Genomic DNA, 21,073 nt, shown 5'->3' on the forward strand with positions numbered 1-21,073 from the left:
CAACAGGAGTTAGCGACTAAACAACAGAACAAACAATAGGTGGGGAGTGGCATCTCATCATGGTTTTAATTGCATTTCCATCATGGCTAATGATGTTGAACATCTTTTGCGCTTATTTGTCATCCTTATACCTGTTTGCTAAAGAACCCTCTGTTCAAGCCCATTTTCTAATTGTTTTCAAATGCTTGAGTTTAGAGAGTTCTCTAATCTGGAGACAAGTCCATTGTTGGATATGTGACTTGCAGGTATTTTCCTCCCAGACTGTGGCTGGGTGGCCTTTCACAGAGGAAAAGATTTTTAATTCTGATGACGTACAATTTATTAATTCTTTTCTTTAATGGATTGTGCCCTTGAAGTTGTATCTAAGAACTCTTTACCTGACTATGTCATGAAGACTTTTTTTCCCCTATATTTCTTCTAACAGTTTTATAATTTTACATTTTATGTTTAGATCTACCATCCATTTTATGCTAATTTCTTTGCATTGGGCTGAGGTTCAATTTCAATTCCTTGCCTATTTATTGAATTAGCACTACTTGCTGATTAGACTCATTCTTTCCCCATTCAGCTGCTTTTGCACCTTTGTTAAAAATCAGCTGGCTGTACTTGTGTGAACCTGTTTCTGGGTTCTCTACTCCATTTTATTGACTTTTATGCCTGCTCCTTGGCAGATACCACACTGTCTTGATACTGTGTTTAGACAATAAGTCTTAAAATCGGGTAGTGTGATTCCAACTTCTCGTTTTTCAAAGTTGCTTTAACTTCCCTTGCCTTTCCATATAAATTTTACAATAAACTTATCTACATCTTTAAAACTTTTGGCTGGGGTTTCATAGGAATTGCATGAAACTTTGGGAGAACTGACATATTTTGGACTTCCAATAGAGGGACACGGTCTATCTCTCCATTAATTTAGATCTTCTTTGATTTCTTTGATTAGCATTTTGTATTTTTTAGCATACACATTTTGTACATGTTTTTGTTAGACTTATACGTAAATATTTTCCCTCTCCTTCCTTTCCTTCACCCTCTTCCTCCCTCTCTGGAATGATTGTAAATGATTTTAAATTTTGGCTTCTGATTGCTTATTGCCAGTATGTGCTTAGTCACTCAGTCGTGTTCGACTCTGCGACCCCATGGACTGTACCCTGCCAGGCTCCTCTGTCCATGGGGATTCTCCAGGCGAGAATATTGGAGTGGGTTGTCATGCCCTCTCCAGGGGATCTTCCCAACCCAGGGATTGAACCCAGGCCTCCTGCATTGCAGGCAGGTTATTTACTGTTTGAGCCACCAGGGATGCCTCCATTTTATCTCCGTTGTGGAATTTATCTATGTAGAGTTGTTAGTATTATTCTCTAAGTATATTATAACGTGAGGGGTTTTTAAAGCTATTCCCTCTTTCATTTTTGGGAATCGTAATTTGAGTCTTCTTTCTCTAGTTCTTTCTTTTGTGTCAGTCTTGCTAGAGGCTTACTAATTTTATTGATCTTTGCAAAGAACCAGCTTATAGTTTGAGTTTACTTCTGTGTTCACTTTCATTGACATTTGCTCTTTTTATTTCCTCCCATCTTTTCCCGTTGGCTTTACTTTTTCTAGTTCCTTGAGGTGAAAACAGATTATGCAGCCATCTTTTAAAAACAGTGTTCAGTGATTCCAGAAAACTCCTTGGTTCCCTGAAGAACTCCTGTTTGCCCATCAAAATTCAGTTCAGGGACTTCCCTGAATGTCTAGTGGCTAAGACTCCACACTCCCAATGCACGGAGCCTGGGTTCCATCCCCAGGCAGGTAACTAGATCCCATGTACTGCAACTAAAGAACCATGTGCCCCAACTAAGACCCAGGCAACCAAATATATATATATATAAAATTCAGTTCGGATGTCACTACTGAGACATTGTAGTCAGCCTTTCCTCTTCACCCCCAAATAAACGCCACCAAACCTAAGAATCTGAAGCTTAAAAGAAGTGCAGGCTTTAAATGGTGCTGGGAGGTTAAGTTCGCAAGAGCCTGGCCTCTTTCCAACCTTTAGTTATTTGGGGTCAAACTCCACCCTAGGCAATAAAGAGAGCGGTCTGGGGGTACATAAAAATGCCAATTCACACGTGTACGTTTACAGTTTATACGGTTACATTGGGTTTTGAAACTCGGTAGCAAGATAGGAATTGTCATCCCTATTTGAGTGATGAGGAAACTTCCGAGGAGAGTAGTTGAGGTCTCCAATGCAGGTCTGACTCATTTTCGAATGGAATTCTCCAAAAGCTAAACCAATGTGGGCAGAGAGCCCCTTCCCAGTGGTCTTGGGGAGCCACCAATCCCCGCAAGTGCTGCGCTGCCCTTCCCGCCAGGGGGCGTACGTCCCAGCTCCCAAGTGGTCGCAGTGACCGAAGAGCTGGAAGGCAGTTGAGGGGTGCGAGTGGGTGGGTCAGGGGGGCCACAAGGAAGCTGTGAAGGCTTGGGAGGGGGAGGCCTACGGCTCAGGAGAAGGGGCCAACAGAGGATGAGATGATTGGATGGCATCACCGACTCAATGGACATAAGTTTGAGCAAGCCCCCGGAGATAGTGAAGGACAAGGAAGCCTAGCAAGCTGCAGTTCATAGCGATTCAACCACAACGGCTCATAGCCCTCGATTGGCCTTAGAGTCAGCCCTGCCAGAGGAATGGGAAGACGGCTCCCCGTGAACTGCAGAGGGGTGTCAGAGCGCTGTCCTCCCACAAGGACCGGGCTTCGGTACTCGTTTACCCGCTCTTGGTCTTTGGGCGACGCGAACCTTGGGCGGGAAGTCGGTTCTGCCAACTCCGCCACGCCTCCTGACCCGAGGAACTGCGACGGACGCAGACACCTTCCCGATCACGTTCTATGGAACTCGGCGCCCTCCCTACCATCTTTGGAAGGCCCTGACTCCCAAATTCTCCAAGCCCCCACAAAAGTCTCCTCTCCTCTATTCTCTCCTTGGGGACCGCACCCCCCCCCCCCCCCGCCCCCCGCCAGCCACCCTCGCGAACCGGGGACTTGGACTGGCCGCAAAAAGCCAGAACTTGCCCTACCCAGATCCTCCCCGGACTCGGACTTGGTACACGCCTCCCGCCTCCGCGCCCCGCCTAAGAGGCGTACACGTGGTAGATCCCGTCAGCCCCGGAAGCCTCGCGTTATTCAAACACATCGCGCGGTTTTGCCAGCTCTGAGGAAAGGGGCGGGGAGAACGCAGGCCGGGAAGGCGATTCGTGGATCCCTCAGGCCTGGCCGCGGCAGGGGGGACGGGCGCGCGTGCGCACTCGGCACCCTTTTCCGACGCCCCGCGCCTACAGGGCTTCAGCATTCCGGCGTCTGTGTGGCGCGCCCCTCTTCCCTACTGGGGTCCTGGTGGTCGCGGGCAGCGCCACCTCCTCCGGCCAGTCGGCGCAACGCTCGACTGGCCTGGCAGAGGAGCGGGCCGCGTGCGCGTGGAAAGCACGGGGACTGGAGAGAGTAGGCGCTGGAGTGCTGGGGAAAGGGGGCGGTGGACGGACCCGAGGTGGGGAGCGTTGTAATGAATGTCCGCGAACTGAGGGTAGGGGAGCTGCGGGAGCTGGAGTTGAGTGGGAACGGACTGAGAATGGGAGGGAAGAGGGGCGTCGAGTGCGCCCCCGCCCGGGTGCACCCTTTGGGCTGGAAACCGGGTGGGGAAGGAAGCGTGGGTCGCTCCTCACCCTTGGTTGATCTCGTCCCTTTCCCGTGCCAGGGCACACAGCATGGCCGAAAACCGAGAGTCCCGCGGGACCGTCGAGGCGGAGCTGGACCCGGTGGAGTACACCCTGCGGAAGCGGCTTCCCCACCGCCTGCCCCGGAGGCCCAATGACATCTATGTCAACATGAAGACTGACTTTAAGGCGCAGCTGGCCCGCTGCCAGAAGCTGTTGGACGGAGGGGCGCGGGGTCAGAACGCATGCAGTGAGATCTACATTCACGGCTTGGGCCTGGCCATCAACCGAGCCATCAACATTGCCCTACAACTGCAGGCGGGCAGCTTCGGGTCCTTGCAAGTGGCTGCCAATACCTCCACCGTGGAGCTTGTCGATGAGCTGGAACCGGAGACTGACTCACGAGAGCCGCTGACCCGGATCCGCAACAACTCTGCCATCCATATCCGTGTCTTCAGGGTCACGCCCAAGTAACTGAGATGAAGCTGGCCCACCTTATCCACCCATCCCCATACAGCTGGGGCTCAGATGTGGCTCTTCTTGTCCTGAGTACTGTCATGGATCTTTCAACCAGAGCCATGTAGGAAAAAGCCCATCCGCTGGCAGCCCGGAGGACTCTGAATTGAGAGGGCAATTACCGTCTTTTGTTGGGCCCAAGCAGTGGGTCTTCCTGGATCTTTGTGGTCTGTAGCCATTGTCCTGTACAATAAAAAGTTTCAAGTTATGTTGCTGCCTGGCCACCCACCCCGCTGCACTGCCTCTCCCCTGTGTAAATTCTGGAGAGGAGAGTAGGAAGAAACTTGACAAAGATTTAGATACAGGAGGGGAACCCTGGTGTTTCCTGCTTTCATAGAAAGAACATAAATTGTCCTACAGACACTGCAACATAAGACAAACGTTAGTGCAGTGCAGAAGCCTGACAGCCCCAGTGTTTGTTTTAAAATATTTCATCCTTGCAGAAGAAGGCAGAGAGAATAAGTAGATATTCCTGCCTGCTGGCAAGCAGCTGGGGTCTAGTTGTGTGTGAGGAAACTATCAGCTTCTCTGTTGGTAGTTCCTGGGCACAGGAAGGATGAGGGCTTAAGGAGAGAGAAACACAAAGATGGAGCCTCCTTTGTATTAGGTTGTGGGAGGGATTGACACGGCTTCATTTGATCCCTGGTCCTGGGGGATCCAAAGTGTTCTAAACAGCTGTGGTTCAGAGCCCTTCACACCCTGTGGCTGGGCTGTTCTAAGTGGGAAAGAAAAGCCTTCCCTCTGACTTACTGGGCACACAGGTCATAAGCACTTATTTGCTTGGATATTTCTAGGAGGATCTGATTTTTCGTATTTATCAAACGAGTCGTCTAAAGCAATGTTTATCAGAGCAGTTGATGACCCATATGTGGGTCTTGATTTACTAGGTCAAAACCTTTTTAAAAATCAAGTAAAAAGTAACTTCCATGGTAATATTTTGTTGGCATTTTTATAGATATGTATATAGATGTGTGCTAGTTATGACATCGATTTTACTGTTGGGGGAGGTCACAAGAGCTTGAAAGACTTTGATTTAAAGGTTAGTAACTGTATTTGGTTCTAGTTTGCTTGAAAGCAGTTTGGTTTGGGATTCTGAAAATCAGCCTTCTCATTTGGCAAAACCTCTCCCTCTGGCTTGAAGGTTCCTGCTGAGGAGGGACTCATGCTGTGGAAGTGACTGCCAGTCGCACAGGAAAGCAAACTCTTCACAGAAGGACTGGGGCTTCGTTCTAATGACTAAACACAGCCCAAGTGCCTTCTGTGAGCCACAGACCTGGGCTGGGCCCTGGGGATACAAAGGTGGGTATAAAATGGCCCCTGCCTTCAAGGAGTTCACCATTTAGTTGGGAAGGTGGATATACCAGTTTTCGTGCAGTGAATAAGATGTGTGATGTAAGAGGTAAGAACAGCCACAATAGAGAAGTGCAGAGAAGGAAATGGCTAACTTCCTGCTGAGGTCTGAGATGGTTTCACCTTTGACCTGGGTTTTGAAGTATGAAGAGGAGTTTGCCAGGCAGAAGAGAGGGGAGAGGCCACATCAGGCAAAGGCATCAGCGTGTACAAAGGGGATTCACTAACAGGGTGTGTTGTAGGACTGGAGGGTCACTCGGCAGCTACAAAGTAGGAAGCATTGGGGAGATTTGACGGAGACGATTCTATCGGATGCCCCCAAATCCCCCATCCCAATTTCCCTATCAGCCTTGACTGCAAGGCTCCCTTGCCCAGGAGGCCCCAGTAACGGGGGAGCCAGCAGGGAGCTGGCGGGAGTTGTGTGTGTCCTTGCATGTATGTGCTCTGGTCTCTGTGCTCCTGGCCCAGGCCCAGCAGAGGTGGTAGCAGCAGCCCTTTTGCATTTGGTTTGTTTTGGCTGCCACATCTTCCAGCTTATTTGTTGTTTCTGCTCCATATTCTCTCACTGCTTGCCAGTGGGGCTTCCCTCAGTGGCAGAAACAGCCCCTAGACATTGCCACCGATGGGGCAGGTAGGGGGTGTGGGGAAAGTGCCTGCATCTGTCCGAGTGCACGCCTGGTGGATGGGGCAGGGAGCTCTGCAGGGAGGCCACCAGCCACCTCAGCTCCCCCGCCCTCTGGGTTCTCTGCAGTGTCTTCCATCACAGCTTGGGAAGCTGGAAGGTGATGGGGGCAGAAAGGATGTCCAGGTGCAGTTCCCCTCCCTTCTTTTTGCTCAACAGCTATGGAGCCCACAATGAGCGCAAAATGACCTCCTACTTCAAAAACAGTTCCCCCAAGGTCAGATTTGAAATGCTTGTCTTGGAGGTGGGAGTAGACCTCATCTCTAGTGTTATTGAGAATTCACTGCTTGTGCGGAATCTCTGTTAGGCACCAGGTCTGCCCAGAGAGGTACGAACCCCTGGGCCTCTAAAAACTAATAGAAAAAAGGACAGACAGATTTGGAAAGAATTAATTTACATAGTGCTTGGAGCCTGGCATTAGCAAGGGCTCCAGAAAGAGGGGAAACTGTTGGTAGTGTGAGTCATTTTGCTAAGGAATAGTTTGGTCCTCTACATGGGGATGGGGAGAGGGGAAGGAAGGTGGTTTGTGTGTGTTTGATCTACAAGGCTGGGTTCTTAGTCCTGCTGGCTTTTACTTTTGTGGCACTGGCGGCGGGAAAGAAGACGGGCCCTCAGGACCCAGGAACTGGTGTGGATGGGTGGATGATCCTTCTAGGAAGTTCCTTGCACTCTGTCCTGGTGAGTTCTTGGTGCTTGGTCAGGAGCCGGGAGAACAAACCCTGGAGCCTATGGAGAAGATGGACTAGAGGCGTGTGTAAATGTAGTTCTGAAGGGAAGAGATGACCCACTGCAGGTTTGGGGATGAGGCAAAGGTTATCCCACCAAGAGAGAAGTCTATGAAAATGACCACTTAAGACTCCATCTTCCTAAATGACACTTATGGGTGCTTTTGAATTGATGTTTTATTTTTGTTTGGACAGGAAAGCTACTGCGGCCAATTTAGCAGCTCTGTCTTCTGGTAAAGGATGGGAAGGACATGGGTAAAGGACATCCTTCCAGTAAAGGGTGTGTGAAGGAGCTTGGGAACATTCAGCCGTACCTGAGAACAGGAGATCCTAGGATGTGGCTGACGCTTCACAGAAACCTGAGCTGGGGAGGTGCATCTGGAGGTGGAGGTCTTGGTGCTTTGCGTGCCCTCCTGCAAGGACTCAAGCACTGGGGGAGAGTCGAGACTAGTAACCAAAGAAGGTGGCCTGGTAATGCTTCAGGGCCTGTCCGGGGTGCGCCCAAAGGCCTCATTCAGTTCAGGGTCCTTGGGATGTCTCTGGGCCTCCCTTGGGAGGACACCCATGTTAAGGGGACAAGAAAGCCCTGGTTGTCTCCAGGCTTTGAATAAACTGAGTGTGAGCATTGCCTTGATGTCTATGTCTTGACCCACCCCCAGCTCCAATCAGTTGTGTTTCGGCGGCAACTTTCTCCAAAGAGCAGTGGATGTGTCCACCCAGAGAGACTCCCATCCTCCATCCACACCCCCTGACCCCGTGACCTTTGCTAGTGGGTGGCTTAGTGAGGCAGCTATAACACCAGGGATAAGGTGTCACGAACCCATGCCCACCTCCCCAGAAGGAGCGGTGGCGGACGCTGGAGGAAGGCTGAAGAGTATGTTGGCGATCTGGTCTCCAGGCCTGCAAAGAGAGGACAAACAGCAGGGATAGTAAAGCCAAGGGTGCAGTGATAATAGGTAGCACGTATTGATTACCTCGTGCCGGGCGTTACATAATCACACAACAGCCCTGGCAAGCAGTTACTATCGTTTCTTCTGCCATCCCCAGGGTTGGACATAAGGTCACCTGTTCACGTTGTGTGCTGGTAAGTGGCAGAGCTCACCAGGTCACCAAATCTGGGCTCCCTTGTTTATCAGACAAGCCTCGTTGGGCTCCTGAAGCGGCAGAGCTGCTCACTGAGAACAGAACCCAAACATCTGGTCCTAGAGGCTACCTTGTGGCCAAGTAAGCACAGATTGCCTCCGTTTCTCCAAGCTGATCTCCGTACAGGACTTCCCAGCAGGAATCCCTACTCCGAGTCCTCACTCCCTTCCCAGTTCCCCAAGCATCAGGAAGCCCTCCCCATCACACCCTCCGAGGTCCAAGCCACCCCACTTCCCAGCACAGAAGGTCTGGGCCCCTGGCAGAGCTCCCAAGCCTGGCTGAGAAGCTACTGATTGGAAAGGAGGAGGGCGGAAAGGTCCAGAGGCCCCCCCTTCTCCGCCCCAACACGACTCCAGGCAGCTGGGACTTCGTGCTTCCTGGGGGTCTGCGCTAGCTCAGGGGGGCTGTAAATTTGCTGCTTGGAGTTTCAATCTGAACCGGCTGCTGGGACAACTCCAGCTTGTCTCCACCCCCGCCATCCTGTGGTCACGACTGTCCCTTTTGAGGCCTCGCCTTGCGGGCTCCCTGCTCAGGAAGTAGATGGAGGCCTCTCAAGCCCCAGCGAACCCAGAGCTAGGTTGTCCAGGCACAGCTCCAGCAAGCATGCAGAAGACGAGGGGCTCACTTCCTCCCTCTAGGCCTCCCATCCTCTGGTTGAGGTATTTGGAGTGGACGGAGCACACTCTGCGAGCCACACTTGAGCGAAGACCATAAACAGGCAACAGGCCAGGTGCCCACTGGCACCAAGATGAACAAGACCTGCCTATGCTTTGTCCTTTTCTCTCTCCTCCGATTAACAGAGCACCTGTGCTGCACGACTCCAGAGAATACCATTCTCATCAGGGTCCAAATGAATGGCGGCCCCTGGAGCTGTGCAGTGCTCAACCTTGACAGCTGTACATGGTGGCCCCAAGAGGGGAGGCTTGAGGCATAAAGTAGAAGTCTTAGTCGCTCAGTCATGTCTGACTCTTTGCAACCCCATGGACTGTAGCCCACCAGGTTCATTCTCTCCATAGAATTCTCCAGGCAAGAATACGGGAGTGGGTTGCTATTCCCTTCTCCAGGCAATCTTCCCAACCCAGGGGTCGAACTCAGGTCTCCCTCACTGCAGGCAGATTCTTTACCATCTGAACCACCAGGGAAGCTCTGAGACATAAGTAAGTTAAGTTCAGTCACTCAGTCGTGTCCGACTCTTCGCGACCCCATGAATCGCAGCACGCCAGGCCTCCCTGTCCATCACCAACTCCCGGAGTTCACTCAGACTCACATCCATCGAGTCAGTGATGCCATCCAGCCATCTCATCCTCTGTCGTCCCCTTCTCCTCCTGCCCCCAATCCCTCCCAGCATCAGAGTCTTTTCCAATGAGTCAACTCTTCGCATCAGGTGGCCAAAGTACTGGAGTTTCAGCTTTAGCATCATTCCCTCCAAAGAAATCCCAGGGCTGATCTCCTTCAGAATGGACTGGTTGGATCTCCTTGCAGTCCAAGGGACTCTCAAGAGTCTTCTCCAACACCACAGCTCAAAAGCATCAATTCTTCAGCGCTCAGCCTTCTTCACAGTCCAACTCTCACATCCATACATGACCACAGGAAAAACCACAGCCTTGACTAGACCGACCTTTGTTGGCAAAGTAATGTCTCTGCTTTTGAATATGCTATCTAGGTTAGTCATAACTTTCCTTCCAAGGAGTAAGCGTCTTTTAATTTCATGGCTGCAGTCACCATCTGCAGTGATTTGGGAGCCCCCCAAAATAAAGTCTGACACTGTTTCCACTGTTTCCCCATCTATTTCCCATGAAGTGGTGGGACCGGATGCCATGATCTTTGTTTTCTGAATGTTGAGCTTTAAGCCAACTTTTTCACTCTCCACTTTCACTTTCATCAAGAGGCTTTTGAGTTCCTCTTCACTTTCTGCCATAAGGGTGGTGTCATCTGCATATCTGAGGTTATTGATATTTCTCCCGGCAATCTTGATTCCAGCTTGTGTTTCTTCCAGTCCAGCATTTCTCATGATGTACTCTGCATAGAAGTTAAATAAGCAGGGTGATAATATACAGCCTTGACGTACTCCTTTTCCTATTTGGAACCAGTCTGTTGTTCCATGTCCAGTTCTAACTGTTGCTTCCTGACCTGCATACAGATTTCTCAAGAGGCAGGTCAGGTGGTCTGGTATTCCCATCTCTTTCAGAATTTTCCACAGTTTATTGTGATCCACACAGTCAAAGGCTTTGGCATAGTCAATAAATCAGAAATAGATTTTTTCTGGAACTCTCTTGCTTTTTCCATGATCCAGTGGATATTGGCAATTTGATCTCTGGTTCCTCTGCCTTTTCTAAAACCAGCTTGAACTTCAGGAAGTTCACGGTTCACGTATTGCTGAGACATAAAAGATGTACATAAAGAACGGCAGCCCAGAGCAGGGAGACAGCTTTCTGCCGGGGCATCTGGGAAGGCTTCGTAGAGGAGGTAACACTTGAAGAAAGGGAGCGATAGTGTGGGAGGGCGAGGGTGATCCAGGTGGAAGGCAGAGAGTGAGCGAAGGGCAGGAGGCAGCAAATCATGTCAGTGAGCTCCTGTGATGTGGGCATGGGGGTGAACGAAGTGGGAGAACAGGCTGGAAAGGTGGGTGGGTGGCAGAGCACAGAGGGTCTTAGTTCCTAGGAACCGGGAGCCACTGCAGGCTCGTGCTCAGGGTAATACCCCGAATAAGGCTGTTTGTTCAGCAGGAAAGTTACTCTAGTGGCTGCCAGGATGACTCCAGCCTGTCTCCACCCCCACCATCCAGTTGGGGATATCTGGAGGGGACAGCGTGGTGACCTTCTGCAGTCGCCCTGGCACTGGGCCAGCACCATGCCAGAGAAATATAAACAGGCAGATGGAGGGGGCTCTGGCAGTGGGGCACTAAGCATCGGAGGGGGAATCCCAGGTAGCTTCCTGCTCCTCAGGGTGCCCTGCTGTCCAGGCTGGATTGATGGGCCCTGCTGGGTGGTATCCATCAACAGCTGGGTTTAAGATGGCCCCCAAATCAGCCTCTGCCTTCTTGGTAGGATTACTACGGCTTAGGGATTGGACGGAGGTTCCATCTCTCTCCTTGTCCCCTCTGCCTTCTCTCCCGGGCTGCAATCGCAGCTCTTTCCAAATGCTCCAGCGGATGAACCAACGTCACCCTTGTCCGGCAGGCCCCAGCACCTAGGGGCTATTGCCCAGGGCCCATCTACCTTTCTCGAAGGCAGGGGCCTGGGGAACCTCTGCCAAGCTGGCGTGAGGGGAGAGGCAGGTCCCACAGCCCGAACAGCTCCTCCTCTCCTCCCTCTCCTCCGGCTGTGTCTACTCCCCGCCATCCCCCCCGGCCCCCTCTCCGTGGTCAGGTCAGGGCAGTGACGCAGGAGTCTGGGGACCCGGAGAGCAGAGGCTGAGGCGTGTGGGAAGTCAGGACAGAACGCATGTGCGGACGTGTGTGGACGTGAGTGTGCGTGTGTTTGTCCCACAGCTGGGATCCTGTCCCAGGGCTGGGCTCCGAGGGCCATGTGGGGCTGGGAGGCCGCCTGGGTGCTGAGGGGGAAACCGGGATCAGGGGGCACAGTGGGGTATGCAGACTGGCAGCCGGCACACCAGGTTTTGGGGGAGGCCCTGAGAGCAGGCTGTGGGTGAGCAGAGGGCAGGGGAGCAGGTCGGGGCCTCATTATTACCTTCAAGCCTCTGCCTCCTGCCCCTCCCATTCATCTGTCTGAACCCTCTTTGATCGCCCCTCATCTCCCTCACTTTGTCACCTTCTTCTCAGTAGGCATTCTGCCTGCTTCGTCCAAAATTGCCACCTCCTCCAAGATTCCTGGGCCTTCGAAGCTTTTTACCACTGGAGAGCCTCTATATTTTATTCATTTTCGTGTTTGCCATCCATCCTCCTCTAGAATGTCAGCTCCACCAGGGCAGGCAGTCTTGTCCTTTTTATTCACTACTCTATCTCCAGGTTCCTGGCCAACAGTAAGTATTCTTTTTTTTTTCCTTGGCTGTCCCGGGTCTTCATTGCTGCCCCGGCTTTTTCTAGTTGCAGCGAGCCAGGGCTACTCTTTGTTGTGGTGTGTGGGCTTCTCGCTGCAGTGGCTTCTCTTGTGGAGCACAGGCTCCAGGTCGTGAGGGCTTCAAAAGTAGTTGCAGCACGTGGGCTCAGTAGTTGCGGTGCACAGGCTCAGTAGCTCCATGCTTCCTGGACCAGGGATCGAACCTGTGTCCCCAGCACTGGCAGGTGGATTATTATCTACTATGCCACCAGGGAAGTCCAAGTAGGTACTCTTATATGTATATTTCTTGAATGAATGAATATTTCCCACTCGTTCCAAAGTCCCAGTTCTTCAGAGTGGCACTCAAGGCCCTTCACAACATGACCTCTCCCTAAGCAGCACCCTAGCCTGATATCCACCTCTCCCTCCCACACCCCACCCTTCACCCCAAAACACTTGACCCACCAACACAGGGCTAGAACGGCCTCCCCCATCCACCTCACATCTTTTCCCAATGAAATCCTGCCTGCCCTTCAAGGCTGAGCTTGTTTTGACCTCCTGCATCAAATCCTCCTTGATTCCCCAGCTAGAGGTGACCACCCCCTCTTCCAAACTCTCATAGCTCAGCTCTGCACACCCCAGTCCTCACACATGGCTCCACGTACCCATCCTATATCTACTGTAAGCTACAAACTCCGGGAGGCAGGAGTTAAGTCTCAATGCATGTTTCTGTCCTGAAAAGTTTGTAGTCAGTTGACTTGCACCAAGAAGGGACTAAATGCATGAATAAAACAGATCTAATATTATGGGACTGGGGAGGGAGTGAATGAACATATAAATAACCACCAGCATTTGTCAGGGTTTCGCATTTGTGAAAGCAACATGAACAGGAATGGTGCTTTCAGGAGGCCCATTTGACAGGTTAGAGCATTGAGGCCTAGACACTCAGGCCACTTCCCAAGGTTTGAGAGGCAAGCAAGCCTTGGACTCCTGCTCCCTGGAGTTCGCTCCCTGCCCCAGGGCTTCCTAGAAACCACAGAGGCTTAGCTGCAGACCCCCGGTGCCATCCCTTTGGGGGTTCATTGTATTTCAGATTGTTAAGAATTTTGCCAGGCACACTGACCTAAAAGTTCAATTTCTGGGCTTTCAGGGTCCTCAAAAGTGAGGAGTGGGAGGAGAAGACCTCACCAAGTGTCTTGCTCTGTGCACCACCCATATTAAATCCCTCAACTCGAACAACACCGGTTTCCAGAAGAACCGGGACCGTGAGAAGGCCACCACTGACTTGCCCAGCCAGCATCTTCCTGACTGCCTTGCAAGAACCCAGACAGGCCCATCTCTAGGGGGTGGAGGGGATGTCGGGGTCCCCAGGCGCTCCCAGCAGAATGGCACTGCTCTCCCAGGGCAGCCTTGTGCCCGTCCCGCGGCGCGCACCCAGCCGCACCTCCCGGAACCCGGGGGTCGGACGGCAGGCAGCTCCGCCCCGGCGAGCCCCCGACCCAGGCGTCCTGCCCCGGCTGTGACCCCTCCGGTCCCCACCTCCCGCGACCCCTCACGCACACAGCCTCCCCCCAACCCCCCACCCGCACGCACACAGCTGATAACAGCCCCGACCCCCGGCCGCCGCCGCAGTCCCCGGGCCAACAGTCCCCGGGCCAACCCCGCCGGTCGCCTCGCCGCGCCGTCCTCCAGACCCTGGCCCCGGGCTCTGCGCGCTCTGCCCCGACCCCGCTCGGCGCCCGGGGACCGCGGCCCCCTCGTTCGGCCGGCGGGGCGGCCCTGCCCCGTCGATCTTCCCGGGATGCGGGGCCTCGGCGCAGGCACCCGCCGAGCCCCAGGTCGCTGAGGGGTCAGGCGAGGCACGAGATGGGGGCGCGCGGTGAGTACTCTCGGCCGGGGCAGCGCTGTTTGAGGAGGAATTTACCGCTGGGGCTCTTGGCCCCGAGTTGGTCCGGTTCAAGGACTTGAGACTTGCCAAGGACCCCGGAAGGGCAAGGGGGGTGGGGCAGCCTTCACCTGCTGGTCTGTCGGGCTCTAGGAGTCCCCCGGGGAGAGTCGGAACCTGAGCCGGAGACGGGGCGGAGGGCTGGGGGTTCAGGGAGAAGAGGCGCGGCTCTGTGGGTGCCGAGGAAGACTCAGACACCTGGGTCTGGGAGCCACAACCCGGATCTGCGAGAAGGGACGCCGCTGTCACACCGGGATTGAAGTTTGGCCGGGAGAAGTGGATGCCGGTAGCTGGAGGGGGGTGGGGTGTGCACACGGCCGCGGGATTGAATGAACGCGGAGGCAGAGCCTGAGCGCTCCCAAGGTCCAGGTGGGGAGGACTCACTGGGGGCTGCGCAGCAGGATGGGTGAACCTGCCGTCCAAACCAGCCCTTCTCCTGCGAGAATCCACCTCATCCGCAGCCCGGCTCTCTTTCCTAGACTGTACTCCGCTGCTGATGCTGTCCTTTCTGCTGTTTCCTTTGGGCTTCCCAGTCCTGGGCGCCCCCGCACGCCTCATCTGTGACAGCCGAGTCCTGGAGAGGTACATCCTGGAGGCCAGGGAGGCCGAAAATGCCACGGTGAGGTCCCCTCCCCAAAACCTTCCACAGAACTCACACTTGGGGCTCCAGGGTCAACACCCACCCCCCCCCACCCCCCCGCCGCAAGATCCAGGAACCTGGTGCTTGGTTCAGGGGTGGAAGCAAGGAGTCAAAGTCCCCAGTAAAAGTCCTAGGAGTGGTAGTCCCAGTGCCTAAGTGGAAGCTAGTGAGGGGCTAAGCCGGATGGAGGCCCTGGGGCCCCTGACTCCAGGCTTGTGCATTTCAGATGGGCTGTGCAGAAGGCTGCAGCTTCAATGAGAATATCACTGTGCCAGACACCAAGGTTAACTTCTATGCCTGGAAGAGGATGGAGGTGAGTTCACGGGTTCCTTCCTCTTGGGAAGTCTCATTTTGGGAACCTCATAGGATGGTCAGGAGAATGCTAGAGAGAGAAGAAATGGAACAGCAAAGATGAGGGTGAATGTTCATTCATTCTAAAAAACTTCTGTTTGCATGGGGCTGCTGAGAGGGAGGAGGGAGAGGCTGGCTTGGGCTAGCTGACTCCAAGTCTCTGCTCCCTTTAGGTCCAGCAGCAGGCTCTGGAAGTCTGGCAGGGCCTGGCCCTGCTCTCAGAAGCTATCCTGCGGGGCCAGGCCCTATTGGCCAACGCGTCCCAGCCATGCGAGGCCCTGCGGCTGCACGTGGACAAAGCTGTCAGCGGCCTCCGCAGTCTCACCTCCCTGCTTCGGGCGCTGGGAGCCCAGGTGTGTCTGGCCCCGTCCTTGCCCCTGGGGTTGCTGTTTCTGCAAAGTGAGAGAAGGGCCCTGCCAAGGAAACCCCCCAGCCATTCTACCCTGAAACCCATCTCCTGCCGGAGCCCCTGGCACTGCACTAACCTTTAGTCCTCTCTTTGCAGAAAGAAGCCATCTCCCTTCCAGATGCAACCCCCTCCGCAGCCCCACTCCGAGCATTCACTGTTGATGCTTTGTCCAAGCTTTTCCGAATCTACTCCAATTTCCTGCGGGGAAAGCTGACTCTGTACACAGGGGAGGCCTGCAGGAGAGGGGACAGGTGACCTGGTGCTATCACCCCGGGCACGTCCACCATCTCGCTCACCATCACTGCCTGCGCCATGCCTTCCACGCCGCCACTCCCAACCCCTGTCGACGGGCCACCAGCTCAGTGCCAGCCTGTCCCACGGACACTCCAGGGCCAGCGGTAACATCTCAGGGGCTAGAGGAACTGTCCAGAGCTCAACTCAGATCTAAGGATGTCACAGGGCCAGTCTGAGGCCCCAAAGCTGGAGGAATTCAGAGTTCAACCTAAACTTGGGGGCAGCACCATGCTGCAGAGACACTGAGACTCATCTTGACATGCTGCCCAGCCGCAGTGCCGGGACCAGCTGGAGGATGGATACCTCCTTTTACGTGTACCAAACAGGGACAGGATGGACTGGAGAATTTAGGGGGAAGACATGAATTCTCCGGGTCTCGTGGGGACTCCATGACAGCAGAGTCCACTGGACAAGGAGGGTGGTGGGAGCCATGAAGATGGAATGGGGGCTGGCCCCTGGTTCTCACTGGGTCCAAGTCTTGTGTATTTTTCAACCTCACTGGCAAGAACTGAAACCACAACCTGGCTCTTGGTCTTTCCTATTTTCCTGGGAGCCCCGTACTTCCCCGGGTCTGTCCCCATCCTGGCAGTAGGTGGCAGGTCCGGGAAGCCAGAGGTGGAGGGGGTGGGGCGCTACGTGCTGCCTCGCATGGCCTGTCTGACCTCTTGACCCCACTGGCCTGAGGCCACAAGCTCTGCCCACGCTTGTCAATAAGGTGGCTCCATTCAAGGCTAGTCCTTAGTAGGTAGCTGCCAACTGGCCCAGGATAAGTCTTTTTTTTTTTTTTGGTTGCACAGCACAGCCTGTGGGCTCTTAGTTCCCTAACCAGGGATTGAACCTAGACCTTGGCAGTGAGAGCATGGAGTCCCAACCACTGCACCACCAGGGAATTCCCCAGGGCAAACCTTTAGTGAGTTTCAGGGCCAGTAAGGACACAGGTGCCAAGAGGAGGGGCCCTTTTGAGGGTTGCTGGCAGCTGCCAACACTGTCTGCTGGAACTTTATTCTTTTCTGCCTCTTCTCTGTGGCCCCTTCTTCTAATGTTATCATCCCAGCACCAGGCTTTCCCAGTGTACAAGCTCCCTCTAAGTCCAGCAGAACTTTTCTTGCCTGGGGATGGTTACCATTAATGCTCCAACCTGAAACTTGCAGAAGGGGCAGTAGATGGGGGTACATTGGGAACCAATTTCCCGGACAACCACCTCATTGGTCAGTCACTGCCCAGAGCTGCTGCAGGTAGTTCCCTTATCCAACCTCTTTGCATTCCTCACATGGCCCTGGGAGAATGTCACTGCGGTCATTCCATGGTGCAGACCAAGAAGTAAAACTACTTAAACCTTATTCCTGTCACATAAGCCTTCTCAGCTCCTCTGGGATGGGGACACGGAACAAACTCATTCAACCTCCACGCTTGATCCCCACTTCTTTCTTCTTTTTTTTGTCCACATGACATATGGGACTTTAGTTCGCTGAACAAGGTTAGAACCTATGCCCCCTGCACTGGAAGCAAGGAGTCCTAACCTAACCACCAGACTGCCAGGGAATTTCTACTTCTGATTTTACCCTTTCCCCCGACAGTCAACTTCAAATTCCTTCCCAGAAATAATGTTTCGGCCGCAAACAGCAGAAAAAGACCTGTGCAGACCACAAAAGATGTCACAAAACCAGATGGGGAGTAATCCTGACCATTATCATACTTGGGGTAGGGGGATTGCTCTTTCTGCTTATATGGCAAAACAGAGAAGTTAGCCTGCACCCCTGCAAATATGCTCAAGGGAGGGAATGTTCTGCAATGTGCAGCAGGAAAAATATGAGCAGGTTGAGGGGTTGGAGGGTATTTGCCAAATATCTGTGTGTGGAGGGTGGAGTGGGGGCCAAGCTGCGGTGGGAGGAGTCAGCCCGAGAATTTTCACTCTGCCCAAAGCGGCTCCTGGGCTACAGTGCCCTCTTCAGGCCCTCTTGGGAAATGCTAGGGTAACCTAGAAGCTATAGAACCCTGAGGACTCCGAAGTCGCACATTTTGGAAAAAAAATTCATATTATGGTTTCCACACATGCCATCTGGTTCTTACTCCACCTCTATGAATCAGGAAGGATGAAATCTATCTTTCTTGCTGGCAAAAATGAAGCAAAGAGACTTATCTTGAAGTCCAGGAAATCCAGTTAGTAAGTCACGGCTGGGAACTGAACTTGAGATTTAGGATTCATAACCCCAAAGTCTTGTCGGTCTCCTGACCTGAGTGCTGCCTAAACATCTCCTGGATCTTTCTTCCCTCTGACCTTATTCCTCCACTTAGCTTCAGACTTATTATTGCTTTCAGTTAAAAAAAAAAGAAGAAGAAAGAAGGAACTTCCCTAATGGTCCAGTGGTTAAGACTCTTGTGCTTCCCAATTCAAGGGGCACAAGTTCGATCCCTGGTCAGGGAACTAAGATCCCACATGCTGCATGGCATGGCCAAAAAATAAAATTTAAAAATTAAAAAAAAAGAAATGAATTAACAGAACCTGAAGTGTATGACCTGAGTCAGGTGTGATGGGCGAGTAGGTTAAGAACATAATTTAAAAACATAATTTGTTTCACATTAATGGAGTTCCTACTGTGTGCCAGCCTTTGGATTAAGTACATGGAAAAGCAGAATTACGGTCTGTGCTACTCACAGCCTGGTGTCCTCCTAGAGTGGACAGTCCCCTTGGGGCAAAAAGACCCGCTTTCTTCTGCACTATTATAATGATGATGATTTGATGATTAACAGCACATTAATCTCTGGCACCTACAAGATCTCCTGTGATTCTCACCGTCATTCCATGGAAGAGAACAGCAGGCATCATCCCCATTCATCAGACGGTGAAACTAAAACCAAGTTCCTCCGGGTGAGCGATTGAGCCAGCTCTTCCAACTTCCAGGTGGGACAGGCGCCAACTCGGCCTAGTTCTGAGTCAGCGGGTTACATAACTGTTTCATGGAGATGCCTCCTGTTTGTAGAGGGCTTTGCCACTTCCAAAGTGCTGTCCCAAGCAGTCTCTCTTTTGCTCTCCTAACCCGATGAGGAAGGCAGAGACTGGAGGACACGGAGATCCGGAGAGATCATGGATGGGTCTGGCTTGGGTCATAAGATACTGAGAGGAAGTGTCAGGACCAGGCTCTCGGACTCTGGGTCCCTCTTCTGTTAGAAGCAAGCTTCATGGGGAGAAGGGTAGAGGGAATGGACAGAGGGAAGAAAACAGCTTCAGTCAGTGAGGCGTGAATCCCAGGCATTTCTTGTTACCACTCTTTCCTGATGCATCCCCTGCCCCTGGTGCCCACTTCCTCCCAGGAATTCCTAAGTCAAAAGTGCCTACCACCCTTCCCACCATTGAAGTCTCCCAGCTCTTCAGCCGATGCCGGCAGCCCCAGCTCCCACCCTTGACTGCAGCCTCTTGGCCTGCACATCAGGCTGACCGAATGCATCTGCCTGACCCCGGCCCCCAGGCCACCTGGGTTTCTCCTGGGTCTACTCAGTCCACTGACTTCCCCCAGTAGGTGACTGCTGCTGGAGCTGAGTTAGCAAAACGGGGCCTCTTAGACACTGGAATCTAGGCTGAAGGTTAACTATGTTATTCCCAGCTGGTCAAGGCTCATTCCTCCAAAATTCCATCATAAAACTTCGACCCTGTGAAAGATTATTGGCAACAGAAAAACAGCCGAATGGTTTCCCTGCCTATGTGAATCATGTCCAAATGTCTATAAATCAAAAATTACGCCAACCACACACAATTTCTGTTTTTTATAATGATGTTTTTGTTTTTTGGCTGTGCCTCACGGCATGTGGGATCTTAATTTCCCAACCAGGGATCGAACCTGTGCCCCTAGAATTAGAAGCATGGAGCCTTAATCACTGGACCTCTACGAAAGTGCCATGATTTTTTTAAATAATGATTTTCTTTTTCTGGTTTCTTGGAAACCTGAGCTATGCTAGTCTTTCTATCTTACAGATGAGGAAACTGAGGACCAGAGTGGGTGAACAAAGGGTCCAAAGCCACACAGGGAAGCCGGGGGGGGGCTGCATTCCCTGGAGTTATTCCTGGGTTCTTCCGCATCCCAAGGTCACCCACACCTATTCCTACCACAACCAGTCTTGTCAGATGATAAGGGCCCTGGGGCCTTGCCCGTTCCAACTCCCCAAAAGGCAGAGCTCCTTGCACACCACCATCCCTTCCTGTCCTGCCTGAGTGCCAACCCCCAACCCCAGACAGGTTGGAAGCTGTGACCGTCCAGCCCTGTGGCGCCAAAGAGAGGTCAGTAGGAGCAGCCCTCAGAGGACTTATTGACTAACCTGGAGGGGCTGGGGGGGTCAATGGGCTTCTGCTGCTTGTCCCTGGATTAACCCTTTCCTGGCTCTGTCCCTCTTATTGATCATTTTCCCAACCTGCTCTGGTTTTTTGTTTTGTTTTGTTTTTTCTTGGCTGCACCACCAGACATGAGGAACTTCCCCAACCAACGACTGGATCAGTGCCCCCTGCAGTGGAAGCTCAGAGTCTTAACCACTGGACCATCAGGGAAGTCCTCTCCTAAGCTGCTCTGGAGGAAGGGGAGATCGGTGTTTGGGCTGGGCATTCTTTGTACCCCCATCTTTGGTGCAAAAGGACAGGGGATCTCTTTTCTGGGGTTGGGCCCTGTGCATGCTCATTTAGGCAGAAGGAGTCCCTGGAATTCTGAAGGGAGTTGGGACTTCCCTCTCCAAACACCTGGAGCAGGGCAGTACCAGCCCCTCCCTGACGGCTTAGGAGGATGGCCAGCCCAGGCAACCCTGTCAGGTGTCAGGGGCCAAGGCCAGGCACCCTGGACACAGATTTGATAGTACGGACTGGCGGAAGGAATGAAACTGAAGTTTACTAGGAACATCGGGGGTGGGATACAGGAACGCAGGCTCATGAGAGTTGAGCTCTGGATAGCCCTCCAGCCAAGATACAGCCATGAGAGTCAATGGGGTTTTAAAAAAGTGGCAAAGCCACCCTCTTATCTGCATTCTCATGTAGACTTGCTGTTGATGAAACTGATGAAGGTAGATCTGCTCTGATTGGGTGTGACTCCACCCCCTGTTGGAATACAGTTCTGGGAACCATGGGACTTGGCAGGACACTGAGTAGGTACAATGCTGAACAACTGACACCATTTCTCTAGAGTTCAGTTTTCACATGAGGAAAATGAGGACAATAATTTTGCAATGAACAGAACATGAGATTCTACAGACAGCCAACAAGCACATGAAAAGATGTTCGGCATCATTAATCATTAGAGAAATGCAAATCAAAACAACGAGGTAACACTTCACTCCAGTCAGAATGGCCATCATTCATAAAAAT

At 52.6% G+C, this 21,073-nt stretch overlaps 2 protein-coding genes across 4 annotated transcripts; both read left to right on the plus strand.

The window, feature by feature from the left end:
- The first annotated feature begins 3,272 nt into the window (after positions 1-3,272).
- On the plus strand, positions 3,273-4,403 carry POP7 (POP7 homolog, ribonuclease P/MRP subunit). 3 transcript variants are annotated; one of them, XM_027527896.1, is made up of 2 exons: positions 3,273-3,467; positions 3,721-4,403. In XM_027527896.1, the coding sequence occupies exon 2, from the start codon at positions 3,731-3,733 to the stop codon at positions 4,151-4,153; it is 423 nt and encodes a 140-aa protein (XP_027383697.1). In that variant the 5' UTR covers positions 3,273-3,467; positions 3,721-3,730; the 3' UTR covers positions 4,154-4,403. The 3 variants fall into 3 exon arrangements, with proteins under 3 accessions (XP_027383697.1, XP_027383695.1, XP_027383696.1); XM_027527894.1 differs by having other exon boundaries at positions 3,296-3,513; XM_027527895.1 differs by having other exon boundaries at positions 3,375-3,549.
- A 9,920-nt stretch (positions 4,404-14,323) lies between these two features.
- On the plus strand, positions 14,324-16,250 carry EPO (erythropoietin). The gene is made up of 4 exons (XM_027527796.1): positions 14,324-14,657; positions 14,905-14,991; positions 15,203-15,382; positions 15,535-16,250. The coding sequence occupies exons 1-4, from the start codon at positions 14,535-14,537 to the stop codon at positions 15,691-15,693; spliced, it is 549 nt and encodes a 182-aa protein (XP_027383597.1). The 5' UTR covers positions 14,324-14,534; the 3' UTR covers positions 15,694-16,250.
- Positions 16,251-21,073: the final 4,823 nt, after the last annotated feature.

This window comes from Bos indicus x Bos taurus, chromosome 25 (assembly GCF_003369695.1).
Source record: "Bos indicus x Bos taurus breed Angus x Brahman F1 hybrid chromosome 25, Bos_hybrid_MaternalHap_v2.0, whole genome shotgun sequence".
Taxonomy (NCBI): Eukaryota; Metazoa; Chordata; class Mammalia; order Artiodactyla; family Bovidae; genus Bos; species Bos indicus x Bos taurus.

Coding starts and splice junctions, on each gene's coding strand:
- POP7 (XM_027527896.1), top strand. CDS start 3,731: ATGGCCGAAAACCGAGAGTCCCGCGGGACCGTCGAGGCGGAGCTGGAC.
- EPO (XM_027527796.1), top strand. CDS start 14,535: ATGCTGTCCTTTCTGCTGTTTCCTTTGGGCTTCCCAGTCCTGGGCGCC. Junction 14,658..14,904: donor GGGAGGCCGAAAATGCCACG/GTGAGGTCCCCT, acceptor TGTGCATTTCAG/ATGGGCTGTGCAGAAGGCTG. Junction 14,992..15,202: donor ATGCCTGGAAGAGGATGGAG/GTGAGTTCACGG, acceptor TGCTCCCTTTAG/GTCCAGCAGCAGGCTCTGGA.